The sequence below is a fragment of the Synchiropus splendidus genome, chromosome 2, assembly GCF_027744825.2.
Source record: "Synchiropus splendidus isolate RoL2022-P1 chromosome 2, RoL_Sspl_1.0, whole genome shotgun sequence".
NCBI classification, from domain to species: Eukaryota; Metazoa; Chordata; class Actinopteri; order Syngnathiformes; family Callionymidae; genus Synchiropus; species Synchiropus splendidus.
Genome location: NC_071335.1, coordinates 11,234,111 through 11,251,316, shown reverse-complemented (window position 1 = coordinate 11,251,316; position 17,206 = coordinate 11,234,111). Strand labels below are relative to the sequence as shown.

Sequence of the window (17,206 nt, the reverse complement as noted above, 5' to 3'; positions counted from 1 at the left end):
GCAGAGTCAATGGGACATTTGACCGCCGTCATCAGTTTCACACTGATCACATGAGGGCCGGATCACCTACATGGGGTCCCGGAGGTTACCTAGCACTGAGAGGAAAAGTGTAAATAGTGTTCTTGTTCAAAGCCAAACACTGATCTCAAAGATAACACCGTGAGAACAGCGTGAGTGTGATCATGGTAATGAACAAGTGTGTTTCTAAGGAGGATTGTCATGACAAAGAGACATTAATTAGATTAGGCTCAGCGTGCTTCGATGTCCCGCCGCCTTCAATGAGTGTGAATGGGAGTTGTGTGAAAAAAGGATTTTAATGATCACTCTGTTAGCGCGCAACACTTAACCCGCATTATTCTCAAGAATGCTATTATTTTGAAAGCCATGCCGTTGAATGGGCCTCTCTTGTTGTCCCAGAGCTTTTTACCTCCCGTCTTGTTGTGCGCGCTGAAAAAACACAACAGCTTGTCATCACATTTCTTCTCCTGTGCTCGGCGTCCGACTCTCACTGTAACAGCCCATTTCCTATTTCTCATCCATTTCGCTTCTCCGACCCACGTTTCCTTTTATCTGCTTCCTCCTCTCAGCCCTGTCCTTCTCACTCCGCCACGGCCCCCACCCCTCTCATTTCCATCTCAGTTGGTCTTTGTCTTTAAACAGAGAGACGGTTTTATCATGAAAGCAGCGCCTTAATCGTCGAATCACTCAGATGTGTAAGATTGCAACGCTCCAAGGGTATAATTATGCGTTAATTAGGAACTTTATCTACTATATTACAATGTGATAATCGGCGAGTACAATTAAACTTGGCTGTTCAAATATTGTTACTTCAAGGATTCAAGGTTTTCCAATATTCCTGTGGATGTTCATTTTTATTTTTTCATTCGACCTCCAATACAGCCCTTTTTACGCGCACACATCCACAAACAAGTGCCGTATGTATTTATATCCTCTGCCATAACCCTTTCCCCAGCCTCTCCCACTAAACCTAACCATCCAAAACACATGGCTCACCTTAACCAGGACTCTGACCCAAACTTAAACCCCATTATGATGACCCAGTTATTTTTAAAATTAAGACATGCACACGCTCACAGATGCTATACATGATACATTGAAAAGGTTTTGCATAAGCTGTACAGTAGGTACAATTGCAACCATGGCTTCCACCATAGCAAAGAGCTCTGATCTCACTGTTCCTCCTTGACTTGGCTGCCTTGACCGCACGAGCCAGGAAAGTGACAGCTTTCACTTGCGTTCGGCTGGATGTAATCTGAAGCCTGTATCAGTGTGGGAAAATATTGTGGAATTCCTTTTCTTGTACTCATGTGTGCCGACACTCCCTTCATTTGTTGAATGACTCCCTTTAAAATCGGACCTGTTGTTAGTTGGAGTGCCGTGTCTCCGTCAAAGGCAAAGATGTCAATATACCAGCACGTCATCCATCTCTCTATTCTTGCCCTTACTTGTCACAGAGAGGAACTAAAATAATTCAAGCGGTGTCTGGGAATGACCAAGTGGGAAGGGGTCCTGGGCAGATCTGCTGAAATGGCTCTCAGTTATCCAGGGCTTGCCTCAGTATTTCCTCAGAGGAGCTGGACAAAGGGAAGTCGTGTGGACCCGGCCTTGGATGTGTGTCTCCTGTGTTTGTCTGGAATATTATTGATATTATTGTTATGATATGAAGTCCCTCAAGATCTCTTCAGAGGGGCCCAGACGTGTAAACAGTGTTTTGAACTCAGGATCTCATGGCTCCTGAGCGTTCCAGGCCTTTATAGGTTGAACAGCCCGCCATGATTAAACTCAATACTTGGACTGATTACAAAAATGCTTTCAATATTTCTTCAAGGGTATTTACAGAATACCTCGAGGACCCCGATGATTCTAGCGAAGTGCTTTATGTCGAGAGATTTTATCATCATAAAACCTGGAGAATTTCACTGCTCAGCCCTTAAACATGGGAGAATGGCAAATGCATTTGTGGGGGAAAATAAACCCAAGTATGAAATGACTGAAGCAATCCTGTTCCCTTGGAAGTGCTGTAGTTAAGAAGAAAAGGTCCCCAGGCTGGATGAGGCTATCAACACTGTCTCATGTTCTCCTCCGATTGTATCTCAGGGTGTATTTGTGCAGGTTATAAAGACCTTTGCTTTGGCTAGAAATGGGAATTTAAATGTAGGTGCAATACGAATATAAAGAAGCATAAATGTTAACAAGCAAAAGGAAGTGTGACATGAGATTATATTACATTAATATATATATATAAATTAAGGACAATTTGAGGGTGTTTGTTACGCTTATAAAGTGATTCTGTCTAAAGCTTTGGCTTCAGTGCAAAGAAATGTGTTAATGAACCAGGGTATGCAAATGGAAGTACAAACTGCAGATATTTCATATGTAAATATTATTAGAGTTATACAGAAGTTACATTCCCAGCCTTGGGACTCTCTGGCTTTTCAGTATTTCTCATGGAAAAAGCGGGAGGCAAAGTCACTGCTTTTTAATTGAAGAATAAAGGTTACTGAAACACATTAATAATTGTGCAAAATATCAGGTCTCTGTCAATAATGGACCATCTACCTGTTTCTCCATTATACACACCTCTCCTTCCTGACCACCGGGGCTCGCCATCTTCTGACTCTGACGGTGTGAGACTAGAAAATGTGTCAGTTCAAAATATTGCGTGTGCCTTCTGTTGTCACAGGTGTGATCTGTCAGAGAAGGTCTGGTGCTACGTTTGAGAACATCGATTCAACTGAAATATTAGCCTGTTTGTTCGTGTTGTTGCCAACGTTGACTGAAGATCGACAGGCCTGTTTGTAGCAAGCTAACCTGTTCTGACAGTTCCTGCTGAGTGTTGTCTATTTTAACCTTAATTTATTTTCATTTGATTTGTTGTTTAATGTCAAATGGTTTAAATAACAGTAGTTTCAATGGTCTTGAAAACAAGTTTTATTGATATAGTTTTACATAGTTTCGGCTCAAACCTGGTCAGGCTAGGAAAGTTCTTGTTGTTGTTAATATTGTACCAATTTATTATCCTTTTTCCCAAGGAATTAGTTCCCTCATTTCATTGAGGGAAGTGTTTGATGCATGATGAAGCTGACGTGACGTAAGGTGAACTGACGTGTCCGTGGTCTGTTTCAGAGCTGGAAGTGGCCAGGCTGAGCACAGATGGCAACCTCGCCGACTTGTATTTCCCTCAGTCAGAACTACATGGAAACTCCATCCAGCTATCAGCCAGCACTCTCAAACAGCACGGCAAAAATGGTGTGAAGGAAATCTCTCCTCTCTTTTTTTTCTCATTCTCTTTGCTGTGAAAGTCCCATCTCTCCGGCTCTTTGACGTTCCTCATTGAGTCAATAACACTCAGAAATGTTCTGCTTCTTTCTCTTAAAGGTGAGATCAGGATGGCCTTTGTGCTGTACAGAAACCTGGGAGCCTATTTGTCCACAGAGAATGCCAGCGTCAAGCTTGGCCACGACGCTCTGTACCCCAACTACTCTGTGATTGTTAACTCCCCAGTCATCACAGTGTCCATCAACAAGGAGAGTAACAAGGTCTACCTGTCGGAGCCGGTGGTTTTCACAGTCAAACATTTACAGGTAAGCAGGGCACCTGGCTCCTGGTCCTCTTTGAGGTTCCGTCCTGAAGCAAGTCGGTTCGGAATGAAAGTGAAGGACTCCTCTAACCAAGGTCAATGGGAAATGTGCTATTAACATTTTCTGAATTGTGGATCATGAAAAAGATTATTTTAATGCACTTCATCTTATGCACGCAGAGAACTTTTGCTCGTGCTTTACGTGCACGTGACACACTTTCAAATATCTGCTCGTAATGACTTCTTCTGTGGTTGAATTCTGTTCACAAACTGAATCACACAGACGCATGCACAACAAAAAGAAATAAAAAAAATAACGTAATGAACTTCACCTCCAGTACTGGATTATTGTTTTAGCTAAGGAGAAGGCGTTCAACACAGCCAAGTGAGCTGAAAAGAAGTTAAGATGATTGCTCAGCAATTGATGAATAAATGAGAAGCACTGACGCCCCATTTACCATTTCCCGAGTGTTTAGATAAAGGCAGACATCTCTTGGCCGCTCGTTTTCACAGAAACTGTTTTTCTCACTGAAGTGGGTTCCTCTGAAAATCTGGGACCAAAGTGGAGATTTCTGGGAAAGTTTTTGTCTTGCCATGTAAACCTTGAAAAACAGAGTTTTAGGTTCTGTTATGCGCCAGACAGTGTGGAATCATTGGAGCACCCCTTGTTTACGGTGGAGTTTGTTTGGCTGGTCATCATGTTAGAACCGTCCTCTCCACGCAGTATGTGTTTACATGGACTGAAGAGGAGCGCTGCTGACATCACCGGAGCATTAGTGAAGCACTGAGTCACACACAAAAACAAACTGTTATAGTGAGCGATGTTGTTTTCATTACCAGAATCCCTGTCCAAAAATCAATAAAGAAAGCTTCCTTGTTTAAATAGTGGCTATCAGGGATCGCTCAGTTCTGTGTGTGACTCTTCCATCATTTCATCTGAATGTATATACGTATGTATTTGGGTTACAAATACATTAGAAACTACATGCTGTTGAAGTGGGGCTCATCCATATGTCACTACAAATGCAGTAAGTAACCCAACATTGCCATCTTAGGTTCATATAAATGCAAAAGATCTAGTGTTTGCAGTGTTATTTTTCAACATGTTGGGGGGAATAGTTGTATATCAGAATGGTTTCCTATGTGTAAACATGGCGTCAGACGGCAGATTGCGTTCACCGAGGCGCTTATTTTATCTGACAGCCATGATTCAAGAAGGTCACGTGACTTTGAAAAGTGAAATCGAGCTCGACTGTCGAGAGGGGAAGGCCAGCATCCTACCGACCTCACCACCAGTGGTGTTAGCTTGACTGTATTTGCACACCCCCAGACCTTCAGTGGTATTATCTTACAAGGCTGAGTCGATGTTGAAGGAACAATAACCACAGGTTTTGCATCCATGCTGCGTTGTAAAAAGCCAGCTCGCGTATACTAAAGGCACAATCGTGATACATGCTATTTTTATCGACTTTACTTTGTATTTTTTCCGGCCCTTCAACTCCAGATATACCAGTCGCTGTGGATAAGCAATAGTTTCCTGTTCTGGCTTTAATTTCTCCGATAAGTGAAGTAGAAATGCCAACCCAGTTTGTGATCCAGCCGGTCGGCAGCCAAAAAAAATCTTCCTCTCAGTCTCGCTTGGTCATTTGGACAGTAGCTGTCCCAGTGCAACACACACAGATCCGTCAGTTTACACAACACGAGCAGCTTCTCGCGCCTATTCATTGCCGCCACCTCCTGCTACGTCTCCATGTTTATTTGTTGCTGCTCCCTGTCATTCTGTCCCTTCTGTTTGCTGCATTGTTGTTGTTGTGTGTTTGACTGCCTCTCTGTGTGTCTTCCTTCCTATCACATTTTCCCCACCAAATCCTCCCACATTGTCTCACTATTTTTGGCTTCTTTCACCACTCCAACCTCCCACCTCCCGATGACTAAGTAACCATGCTCTAGCAGCGCCCGCTTTATGGCTCATTTTTAAATGTATTCGACTTGTGCGAAGTTTCTCTCACCTCCTTCTCTTTCTCCTTCCTTGCCCTCAGCATTCGGAAGAAAACTTCAATCCCAACTGTTCGTTCTGGAGCTACTCCAAACGCACCATGACTGGATTCTGGTCGACGCAGGACTGTCGTCTGTTGGGCACCAATCGGACACACACCAGCTGCTCCTGCACCCACCTCACCAGCTTTGCAGTTCTCATGGCTCATGTGGAAGTCAAGGTATGGGTTACCTGGTTCAGAAAGTTTCTTGTGAGATTTCATGCTCAGGGTCGTGAGGCTTTAGAAGGGAACCATGACACTGAACACAACATCTGGATTACAGATTGCATCCCCTGGTGAAGTTGCGATGTTCCCAGTCCTACATGAAAGTGAACCATCTGTTTTTTGTGCCTGGTGATGCATTAAAATGGAGTTGAAGGTCTATGACACACTCTTTTTCTGACAGTAATACATAACATAACACAGATACAAGCATAAATAGGAATGAAATAATGTTGGAAAAGGAAGTACAGGAGAGTTATTATTATTCTTATATGTGCTTATTGATGTTATCCCTTGTATCTCTTATACCTTATATCAATTTTGACAGTATGATAAACTGGGAGACTTTATCGTGCCACCATACCCTTCCAAAGTGTCCAAAGCCTTGTGTATTGTAGCCTGAATTAAGTCTGTACTATACCTGTATTAGGACTGTGTATTGGCAGGTATCTTTCGATATGATACGCATCCTGATACTGGAGTGGTGATACGATACAGTATGATATGTTGCGAGTTATTGTCATACTTGTTAACAAGAGCCATAATTTGGCTCTTAATTGCTATGAAGTAAGTCCAGTTTGACTCACAGTTACATTTTGCAGTCGCACGTGCAGTGTCATATCCACATATGGATGTATTAAATGTCTATTGTGATATTTCAGAAAACATATCGAAACAATAGAATCACGACAACTGATCATGTCAATATTCTCTTACACCCATAACCTGTATTGTGCAGTGTATATATAGTATATATATATGTATATATCAAGTACAACCTGAACTGTACAGATCAGATGTAGCCATGATACAATCTGACATCTGAAAAGTTGCTCTAGTGCCATTATACATCATTCAATGGACTGGTGGGTGAAAGCCGAATTGTTCTGCCGTGTGTAGGATAAGTCATTCGTCATACTTTTTTTGTTGTTATATCAATGATATAGCACTAATCGGATCTGATTTTGTGTGTGACTGGCTTCTTCTTTTTTTGGCCCCTGGGCTACAGGCTTCAACTTCAGGCGCATTTTGGCGTGAGCTTTCAATTTGCTCCATAGTGAGAGTTTGTGCTGTGGATTGACCACAGCACCTCTGTGTGTATAGCACTGATGTGGCTGCCAGGTTGTGGTATTCTGATGGATAGAGGCGAGAGTCACACACAGTAGTGGGTTGGCTGTAGTAATGTGATACAAGCCTCACCAACACGCAGGCATTATTAAAAACAGAAAAAAAAACGTGTTTTTTAACGCTAGTTAAACATACAAAGTAGCGTTGTGTACTGTTTGAAGACAATTTGATCCGTGTGTGGATGCATGGGGCACGGTAAAGTTTTCTGAGGAATCCTATTGTACTGTCGGTCCCGTGACATGGAGCTCACATCACTGTGGCTAAGTCAGGGGCTTGGCTGCTGGCTCACGGCAAAGGTTCAGTTCCTTGTCTCAAAGTGGCGACTGGTGACCATCCTGGCATCAGGTAGTCAGTATGGCAGTAGGCCGGATTAGCAGGGAGCGCTCTAGCGAACCATCCGGATTCCGGATTGCTACAACCAGGTTACTGATGCACAAGCTCTTCCCACCATTCTTGTTTATTGCAACATAGGCAATAGTATTGGGTAAAAAAACAAAAGACAAAAGGAGTATCTTGACGGCGATGTGCGCTCTCTTTAGTTTCTTTCTGTTGTTGAAATATACCTGAGGTGAGTCTCTGATATCTGGTAAAGCACCCATCAAGAGTTTCCACCCTTATTTTCGCTGAATATGATTGCTCTGTATTTTTTTATTGTCAATACACTGTAAGGTAATAATAATGCATATCAGGTGATCATATATGGCCCATTGTGTTGAGTGCTTTTTGTATAATTTTAATGTACTTTTCTCCGACTATAAACTTTTTCTATTTCATTGAATCAACCTATTTTTTTTTAACATGCAAATTTTCGGGAATGTTTCGAGTTTTGTTTCACCGTGCGGTTGTGTGTCGTCTGTTGTTGATCTTGCCATTCTCTCTCGCACACACAGAAAGCGGACAGCATGCACGACCTGCTGCTGGACGTGATCACATGGGTCGGGATCCTGCTGTCGCTGGTCTGCCTGCTCATCTGCATCTTCACCTTTTGCTTCTTCCGTGGGCTGCAGAGTGACCGCAATACCATTCATAAGAACCTCTGCATCAGCCTCTTTATTGCTGAGTCACTCTTCCTGGTGGGGATCAACAGGGCGGATCAACCGGTGAGCTTCATGTTGTGTGTGTGAGTCTCTGTGCGGTGCACATCCATGTGAGGTGCGTGAGGATCTTTGCATCCTCTGCATATGTTACACTCTCTTTCAGCTTTGCTAATTGTATTTAATAAGTGGTTTGATATAAGTCATCCATTATCAACCGCAGCAATTAGTAATGTTTACAGTGAGATTTCCCCAGTGAATGATCAGTTAAACTCATCACGTCATAATAATAATAATTGACAGGTTGTATATTGAACAGTTAACATCCAATGAATTGATTTAGCTCTCCATTTTTTGTTGTTTAGTTCTGGGTTTTTTTTGGTTGTTTTGTGGAAAGCCCATTGCACATGGTTCCACTGTGTAATCCACTATTGAATAATTGAAATACAGATGTTTTTCCCGGAAAGTTAATTGAGTATCACATTTTTAAACAGGTTGATTTAAAATATTTACATCCATCGATGCAGTATTTTTGAAATGAAATCATTTTTCTACACAGCATATTGTGCCGTTCGATTTTTCAGTGTGACTTACCACCGGCTGTTGTTCCTGCCGACAAGTCAAGCATTCATTTCTAAAGTGCTGTTTGTTAAGAAGGGCTTGTGTGTTTGTCGGTGCAGCTGGGATTGTTCTTCTGCTTCATGCGTGCTGCTGTGGAATTTATTATCTTACTAATTACTTGTGACCATGTGCGACCTCCATTTACGTTGTAGCGTGTTGCCAGTTAATCCATTAAGACCTGCAGGAAATCTAAATGACTTTGCATAAGCAGCCATTATACCTGTATCCTGTGTGTGTGTGTGTGTTTGTATGTGCGTAATCGGCACTGTGCAATCCGAAAAAAAAAAAAATGGAAATGCATGACTCCCTTTCTCCCCAACCTCATTGTCTTTTGGAGATAGTGCAGTTGTCTTCCTCCCCTCCTCCCCCCAAGTCACCGGCTCCAGAGCAGTTGTTTGATCTGGACTTTGCCTTGTTCGACAGTTTTCTTCACATTTAAACCACCGCTGGTGTGTTGGTGATAATGTGTCTGACTCACGTTCACTCAGCCTTCACTCAGATGTGAACTGGGCAGGTTACCCCCTGAATAAGATAATAAAAGGGCTTTTTTTTCGCATGTTTAAACTTAGCTAGTCACTTGGAGTTTGGTCTGCTTGCTTCCCTTGTTATTTGACTGGCTGATCTTTTTCTTCGTTGCTTCATACAGCCATGTCTGTTGCTTGGTTGGTATGGATTTTGTTGGTAAGTGGGTTTTGACTGGAGACTTGGTGGTTTACCAGTGAGCCGTTTTTTGGATCGCATGCTTGGCTCATTGTGCAGTCCAGTCAGGTTAGTGTGTTGGTCAGGCTTGTCTGCAAGTTATTTTTCTGTTGCATTTCCTCACTTTGAAGGGATTAAATTTGTGTCACTCATGCTTCCATCTTCGTGTTTGCACGTCAATAATGATAGGTCTGCTTTGAATCTTCAATCTCTCTGAGTTCAAAATCATCTCTTTAGTCATGAATAAATAAATGAGTTGTGTCATTAATTTTATGACTCTACACTAACAATGCACTAGAATGTGGCTCGGCTTTTGAAAGGGTAAATGAGAGCGAACTCCAATGCTTAGAGCAAAGAAACAGCAGTTGAGAGCAGGAAATAACATTAAATTACTGGCCTGCTTTGATGAATGATGACAAGTACTTTCATTTTTTTTTGTCATTATTTTGCGTCGGGAATGTGACGGAAAAATGAAATGCTTTTTCAGTTCATTGTTTTTCAATTGGCTTTTAAGTGTCCCACTCGCTCCACACCCCCTTGTTTATCAATCTTTTCATATTGTCCATGTGTGGTCCAAATAGTCTCCTTTCTCATCGACTCACAAGCAGCACCTGGCATTAAAGTGAGGCCAGTTGACGCTTACATGTCTCATTTATATTTTAAGACTTGTGAAAAGACGCGAAGGAGTTAGTCTGTTGGAGACGTTCTGTCCCCTATAATTGCTGTCATGATATGCTATAACTGCGAGCCTCTCCTCTTCCCGCTTTTATTCTTCATCTTCCCCACTTTTGGCGGCTCGCTGTTTAATCCTTCCATTATTTTTCCTTTTGATGTCAACTCTGCTTATATGTTGCTCTTGCATTGTGTTATTGTTGCAAAGGCTGCCTCAGGTCTTTTCTAGCAGCTCTCCGTATGCTTGAAAAATATGCCTCAAGACTCATCTATGTCATCACATGGTCTGAGGTGAGGGTTGTCAGCCTCTCTATGGTTCACAGTATATATGTTGTGGGTTTTTTTTTTCTTCCTTTGCCCTTATGTACATTATATTGAGCAACTCTTGGGGGCAGATTCAGTCAGATCCTCTGAGTCTGTGTACTAAATACCTTGCACTGTGTTGTGTGGAACCACGGTATGGGTTCGATAACAATGAACAATAGCTCTAAAACAATGCTATTTCACGCTTCAGTCTTGAAAATTAAAGACAGACTAACAGCGATGGACAAGATTACTAGTGCTGCATATCTGTTTCTGGGTAAAAAGAGGGTGAGTCAAGCTCAACAGTGCTGCCCAAGTTCTTTCAAACCTAAAATCACCTAGGTGTAAATAAATCAATAAATGACTTGTGTCATTAATTTTATAAATCTCCTGTAACAATGCACTAGAATGTGGCTCAGCTTGTGAAAAGGGTGTCTTTTTTGGGGTCCTGATAGCGCTCACGTGGTTGTACCCGAATAGAGTGGGATGAAAGATTGTAGATGACAGCGCTGCCCAAGTTCTTTCACACCCGAGTCAAGCAAGAGCTTCAGTCAATTGTAGGCCAAGAACTCCGGCTCCGCCTACTTTTTCTTCTGTTGCATCTGAACATAGGTCTGTGATGTCGCAGGCGCTCAAGCACTCAAACAATTTAGCTCAGAGTTTTTCAGACCGGAGCACTTTGTAATTGCACATTAATTGCTATAATTGTTATAAAGAGAGTAAATACTTTTTATGAATACACAAATACCTCCACCTCCACACACCACATTGACTATCATATTTTTTGAGTTATTTCTCTTTTTTTCTGTTACTATCATATAAGTTATTTTCCAAAATATATGATTCAACTTCAGGTTTTTGGTAAAGAATATTAAAGGAAATTAAAATAGCGAAAATGAATACTATCAGAACCCATGTATCGGGTCCAAAAGCACGTCATTCACCAGACTTTGCTCTGCTATTATCAGACGTGGCAGGATTCAGTTCAGTGCTGTAATGCTCTTCGCTATGACATTTGTCATCCCAGAAAAAATACAGATACTTGAAGGATGCTGTTGTGCACTTCAGCTCACCAACAGTACGCAGCCCACCATCTGTGCCAGTCCATAATAGACTCCTTTGCACATGCAAAACAACCACATAGCTGGTGGTAACACGACTAATTTCTCCTTCCAGAAACCGGATAATAATTTATTAATACTCCAAGATTCATTGCAGAAAAGTACAAGTGAGGCTAAGTGAGAGATGAGCATTGGCTGTTGTAAAAAAAAGAGCAAAAAATGATGAAGAATGAAGCAAAGAACACTTGTAAATAAGCCAAAGATTGTAGCTTTCGCTGGCCAATGTGTTAAGAGTCTTAACACATTGGTCACGCTTGAAAGCACAAAGATGGTGCAACCTGAAAAATAGAGCACAGCAATGCATGGTGACCTATTGTTTATTTAGTGTGTAGTAAGGCAGCCATGACGTTTTCATCCTGTCGAGACTGTACCAAACCTACCCTTTTTGAAATGAGATGATCTCAGTGTTTGCTGAAACAGTGGAAAAATGCTATGAAAAGTTCCTTTTTTTCAATTCACACTTTGTTACCCCCCCAAAAATGAACTGCTGTAGTGAGGAACAGCAAACAAACCACAGCTAATTGGCTAAGTTTGGTGTTTTAATTCAGTTGTTTTTCTTACTTTCCAGATTGCCTGCGCAGTCTTCGCAGCTTTGCTCCATTTCTTCTTCTTGGCAGCCTTTACCTGGATGTTCCTGGAGGGGGTGCAGCTCTACATCATGCTGGTGGAGGTGTTCGAGAGTGAGCACTCCAGGACTAAGTACTTCTACTTGGCAGGATACGGAGTGCCTGCTGTCATTGTGGCGGTGTCCGCCGCTGTGGACTACAGGAGCTACGGCACAGACCGAGTGTAAGGACAGGGGAGTGGGGTGAAACCAAAAAAAAGTGGTTTGAAAGAAGTATGGATGACGGGTGAGTGAGGAATGGAGAGAGGCTGGTGTGCCTGCTGTCAATTTGGCTTTCAGCCACACTGGACCTCTACAAGCTGTGACACCACTGAGGAGACAATACAGACACATTGAGTGGGGATACAAGCAGAGAAGGGTGGCGGAGGGGGGGGGTAAAGGACAGTGACGGGCAGGAAGGAAGATTGACTGTCGAGGGCCTGGGAATGCACAGCGGCATAATGTGTGAATACAGAAAGATTAAAGAGGTGCGGATGGAGAGCTCAGGTGCGCCCTAGTGCGGATTTATGGGCAACTAGTGATGTAAGAGAATAAAGAGATGAAACAGGAAATGAGATCATCTGAAGTGTCAGGGTTAAACATGCTCCAGCTGCACCACAGATCAAAAGAGCACGCTCCTTTCAGCAGAAGTATGTGAATGTTTTAAGAGCACATGATGACATTCACAGTTCTTCACGCCAGCCCACGACACTCAGCGGCACCAGGCGTCTCCTTTTTTATCACTTTGTTTGGCAGCTAGCAGTGTACCCAGACTCCCTTTCCACTTCTGAATGAGGGATCTGGAGACATTCGCCAATAGACGGCGGAGATGTGATAACTACACCTCACGCTATAGGTGGCAGGAAAACATCCCCGAGGATGTGGCAGTGTGACTTTCATCGGGATGCCTGAAATCTCTCACCAGCCTTGTGGAACGACTGGCTCTACTCCAAGTCTCTGGAGGGTGTTGGGCTGCTGGCCATTTAACTACAGGAGACGACAGCCACTTTTAATCTTTAATCAATCTTTATTGGTCAAAAACAAAGTTTCAGATGGGCTTTGTAAGTGAATAGAGAAAAGTGTGAAAACAGACGTCAACATTCCGTCATGTCAAACACGAGCAGTGAAGCGCCTGGAATTTAGAATTGGAGTCTGCCACAAAGAGTGTCCACGGTTCCCGGCACCAAAGCCAGACCTGGTGTGGGCCCGCTTTGCTCTTGGCCCCCTTCCAGTGATGAATTCTGGAGATGGCTCATGTGGCAGTAAGAACTACGTGAGGTTTCATGTAGCAGAGCTCAGTTGGTGGCGCTATTGGTTCATTAAAATCATAGCCAAAGATTACCGAGCAGAGAGTGCCATCTAGTGGCCTCTGAAAATCAGAACACTGTGTCATGGTTTCGAAACTGTATCAGCACGTCACAAGTCGATAGTCGTCGTATTTTGCAACATTTATACTGGATTCATCTGTTCAACGATACAACCATTTCTGATACAATATTTCTGCCACACAAATGCATTAATTTTGGACATTGCAGTGCAAGCAGGGAAGGAAATGTGCTCAGTTACACAATAAATCCATGGGTTACCTTTTGAAATGAAGCCAACCGTACGTAAAGTGACCACATTTTTTAAATCAACTGGGTTCCTCTTCAACCCTGTGTTTTGTGATCAAACAAAACTCTATATGTGCTGCATTCAGCCGACCCGTTGACGGATCGCGGGACGCATCCTGTGTGAATTGTGGGCCTCAGATTGACCGGAGGTCCCCACTGCTCCGCCTACTAATCCTCTCACCAATCGTCCTCTCGTTTTCAAACAAGACCTCAAGATATCCAAACATCTCCGCCCAAGGCAAACTCACATTTTCCACTTGACTTAATGGGAACATATGGAATAACCTTAAAGCACACCGGTGGGATCTCCCTAATCTCTATGTATGACCTGCCCTTTTATGACAGCAGAAAAATGATTTATTCATGTCATCGGGCTGCACACTCAAAGTCCAAATGTGCATATAGTGTATATCTTTATAGCCTGCACTATATGACCCGTCTCCCTCTCACAATCACTCTGTGAATTCACCAGGTCCCTGAGAGACAGTAATGGTGTGGGGCCGGCGTTTTCAAACACAAAACATCAATTTTAAACACAATTGCTTATGAATGAGGCGCTGCATATAGAAAAGAGCGTCGGAGACGTTATATAACTGTTAAATGTTTCACGTGTGCTCCTGTCCTCCGCTGCTCCTCGGGTTTAACTCTCTGCACATCACTTGCGGCGCATCACCTCCATGAGTCCAAGAAAGGCTCCGTTCCGTCAACCCGCTCCAAATCATACTCCACTTAGCTCAATATTTTATTGTGGGGATGATCATTAAAACATGAGCGTCTGAATGTCATGCTCTGGATGAATAATCAAAGTGCTGCGGAGGGTAACACACCAGACAATCCCAGTGGTTTCATTCTAATAAAGCGCAGATGTAATATTATGCTCATAAATCTGGGCTCAGACAAAAATGGACGGTGTATGAGAAATGCGTTTTACCTTTATTATGTTACGCAGTTCCAACGTTGGGGATTCCTGCAGCCACGAGTTCATTTCCATTGAGTTGTGCGAGTCATCTGTTACACTTCCTTGACATTCCACGTGACAGGTGTGGGAAACTATCAACCTCCTGCTGCGTCACCTTTGCCACATTACGTGGCTCCACGTTGGCCATCGGCAGCGCGTCTTGTAATGAAGGCGGCGAAGACTTCGCAAAGCGATAATGGACAGTTCTGCGACACAGTGAGGGAGCTGTAATGGAGGGCTCTCTAATGTAGTGGAAATTGAAAGATTAATAATTCAAATGCAGCTAGTCATGAATAAGTTGGCCATTTTGCTCCAGTGGTTTTTCCCTCTGGTGCACTCTTTTCTGCTCATTGTTGGCTCTGACCTCCGTGGAGGGCACTCAGGCGGCCTCTTGTCCACGTTCTGCATTGGACATGTAAAGCTGTCTAGCAGGATTTCACATGTGGAAGAGGTGTTTTGCCGGCAAATTGTTGTCGAACTGAACAAAAACGTGAGCTGCTTTCCTCTAATTGGCTGCGTGGACTGTAGACCTTGAAAAAGAGCAAATGAAGGACGCGCCCAGATGTCGGTCTCTGCCATGTAAAGATCACCTCGGGGTCACATCCTGACTTCATAAATACCTAAACATGTCGTCCGTGTGTTCTGATTCAAATGAGCGCGGAGCTGCCGTAAATTTCCCGCTGCAGTATGTCATGAATACGTGTCCTCGGGGAGGTTTATTTATCGCATGTTCTCTTTTTATCCACCGCTCAATGATTCATGTTTCTGCATTACTTGGACTCCTAAATTCCTTTTGTCCATTGGGATAGATTTGATGGGTGGTGACACTGAGATAATTCCTTCTCTGCTTCTGTGAGACACAAGTACTACCCAAGATCCAGCTGAAGTTGAAGTTGTAATCCTTCCCCGCCTGTCTCTCGTTTCCCCTCTCTGTCTAGTTGCTGGCTACGATTGGACACCTACTTTATCTGGAGCTTCATAGGTCCAGCCACACTCATCATTATGGTAAGTACATGCATGTTCCCACAAACACTGCAAGTGGGGTCTAGACTAGCTGCCCCACACTGGAAAGGCAAAGAGGTGGTTGTTAATCTCCGACAAGGGTTGGCCTGAGATCTGTCGAGGCAGCCACGTCCCAGCAGCTTCATAAATCCCGGCTCAGGGATTTACTCTCAAGTAGGCACAAGCAGGAACTTTTGGAAGGAACAGATAGTATTAATCTCAGATTATGATAAGAACTTTGCATAGTTCACACATTTGTCACATTTTGCCCTTTAAAATGTATCAACAAATCAGTGTGTCGACCGAAATGGGATCTGACTATGAATTACTGAGGTTAGCATGGTAGTACTTACAATTGATGCGATGATTCTTGACTATTTTTTTCATCAATCTTAGAAAACCGCCATTCTTATCATATCACTTTTTGAGCATCTGTGTTTGAAAGGACAACACAAGTAGCTAACACTGCTCCACCATAAGTCTCCGTCTATGGTGGCCTCATGTGGACATAAAGCAAATCTCACAACAGATGGTGTCATGGTCTTCATATCCAGTGCCTTCAAATGTGTCATTTGACTTTAATACCAAGAAGTATCAGTGTCAGTTTACTGTACATTTCAATATTTAACCCATATTTTAAAAATCAATATGTGACCACGTCTATTGAAATACATTAGGGACTTGACAGTTTTGATTCCAGTCAAAATTAAAGTGACACCAATCCAAATTTTACACTTCAAACCTGTCCATTTATAGCGAAAAGAAAAGTGAAGCCTGTGTATTTTGTCTCACGGTTGAGCCACATTTTTGAAGAGCTGAGTGAATCATGTTGTGATTTATTGGTTCAGAGCCTGGTGAATCCAAATCAAATCGATTTGGGAGATTGACTGTGATACCCGGCTTGATTCATGGCTGACATACAGCAGAATGCTAATTCATGGAGTCCTGTCACAAGTCTTGGAGGTGGAGAATCACTGCTTCTTTTCAAATCGCATCCTTCTGCATACACATTACGACCAAGGAAAACAATTCGGGTTGCGTCTGTCTTGGTACAGCATTGTTCATGCTTGGAGGCCATTTTGTAACCTTGAAATAGATGGCTCCTTTAAAAAAAATCAAATGTGTTGATTCCACACTGATGTGCTTGCAATGTTCACTACATATTTCCAATAGTTTTTCTCATGCTGCAAGTGTTTATAACCCACAGATGGTCATCACACTCAGCTCTTAGACAATAGCTCCTACACTGTGCAATACTGGCTTCCTGATGGACAATGGCAACAACTGTGATTTTCGTATGGCACTTTTTTTTTCCTTGCTGTGCTTCAAGTATCACCACATTATTGATTTTCACTATAAATAACGTAACACCAGCAGAGAAGAACCGGCGAGGGAGACGGCAGAGCTTGACACTGAAGACAACAAAAGGCTTTGTCAGACCAGAAAACGTTATTGGCGGAGAGAAAAAGACTCGCAGTGACACTGAAATTCACTACAAGGAAGAAACATACAAAGCACACGACAGACTAGCCTGAAAAATAAGAAGCTTTTTCCAATTAGGTGAATGTCAGAAGGTATGGTAGTGCTCTGTA

General features: G+C 42.8%; 1 protein-coding gene across 8 annotated transcripts in view; it reads left to right on the top strand.

The window, feature by feature from the left end:
* The window catches only part of adgrl3.1 (adhesion G protein-coupled receptor L3.1), a 136,062-nt gene that overhangs the window by 102,960 nt on the left and 15,896 nt on the right, over positions 1-17,206 (top strand). For all 8 annotated transcript variants that reach the window (XM_053854949.1, XM_053854946.1, XM_053854943.1 and 5 more), the window contains 6 exons: positions 3,148-3,270; positions 3,400-3,605; positions 5,641-5,817; positions 7,878-8,087; positions 12,006-12,226; positions 15,551-15,617. In XM_053854949.1, coding sequence (XP_053710924.1) covers positions 3,148-3,270; positions 3,400-3,605; positions 5,641-5,817; positions 7,878-8,087; positions 12,006-12,226; positions 15,551-15,617 — 1,004 coding nt within the window. The remainder of the gene's footprint in view (positions 1-3,147; positions 3,271-3,399; positions 3,606-5,640; positions 5,818-7,877; positions 8,088-12,005; positions 12,227-15,550; positions 15,618-17,206) is intronic.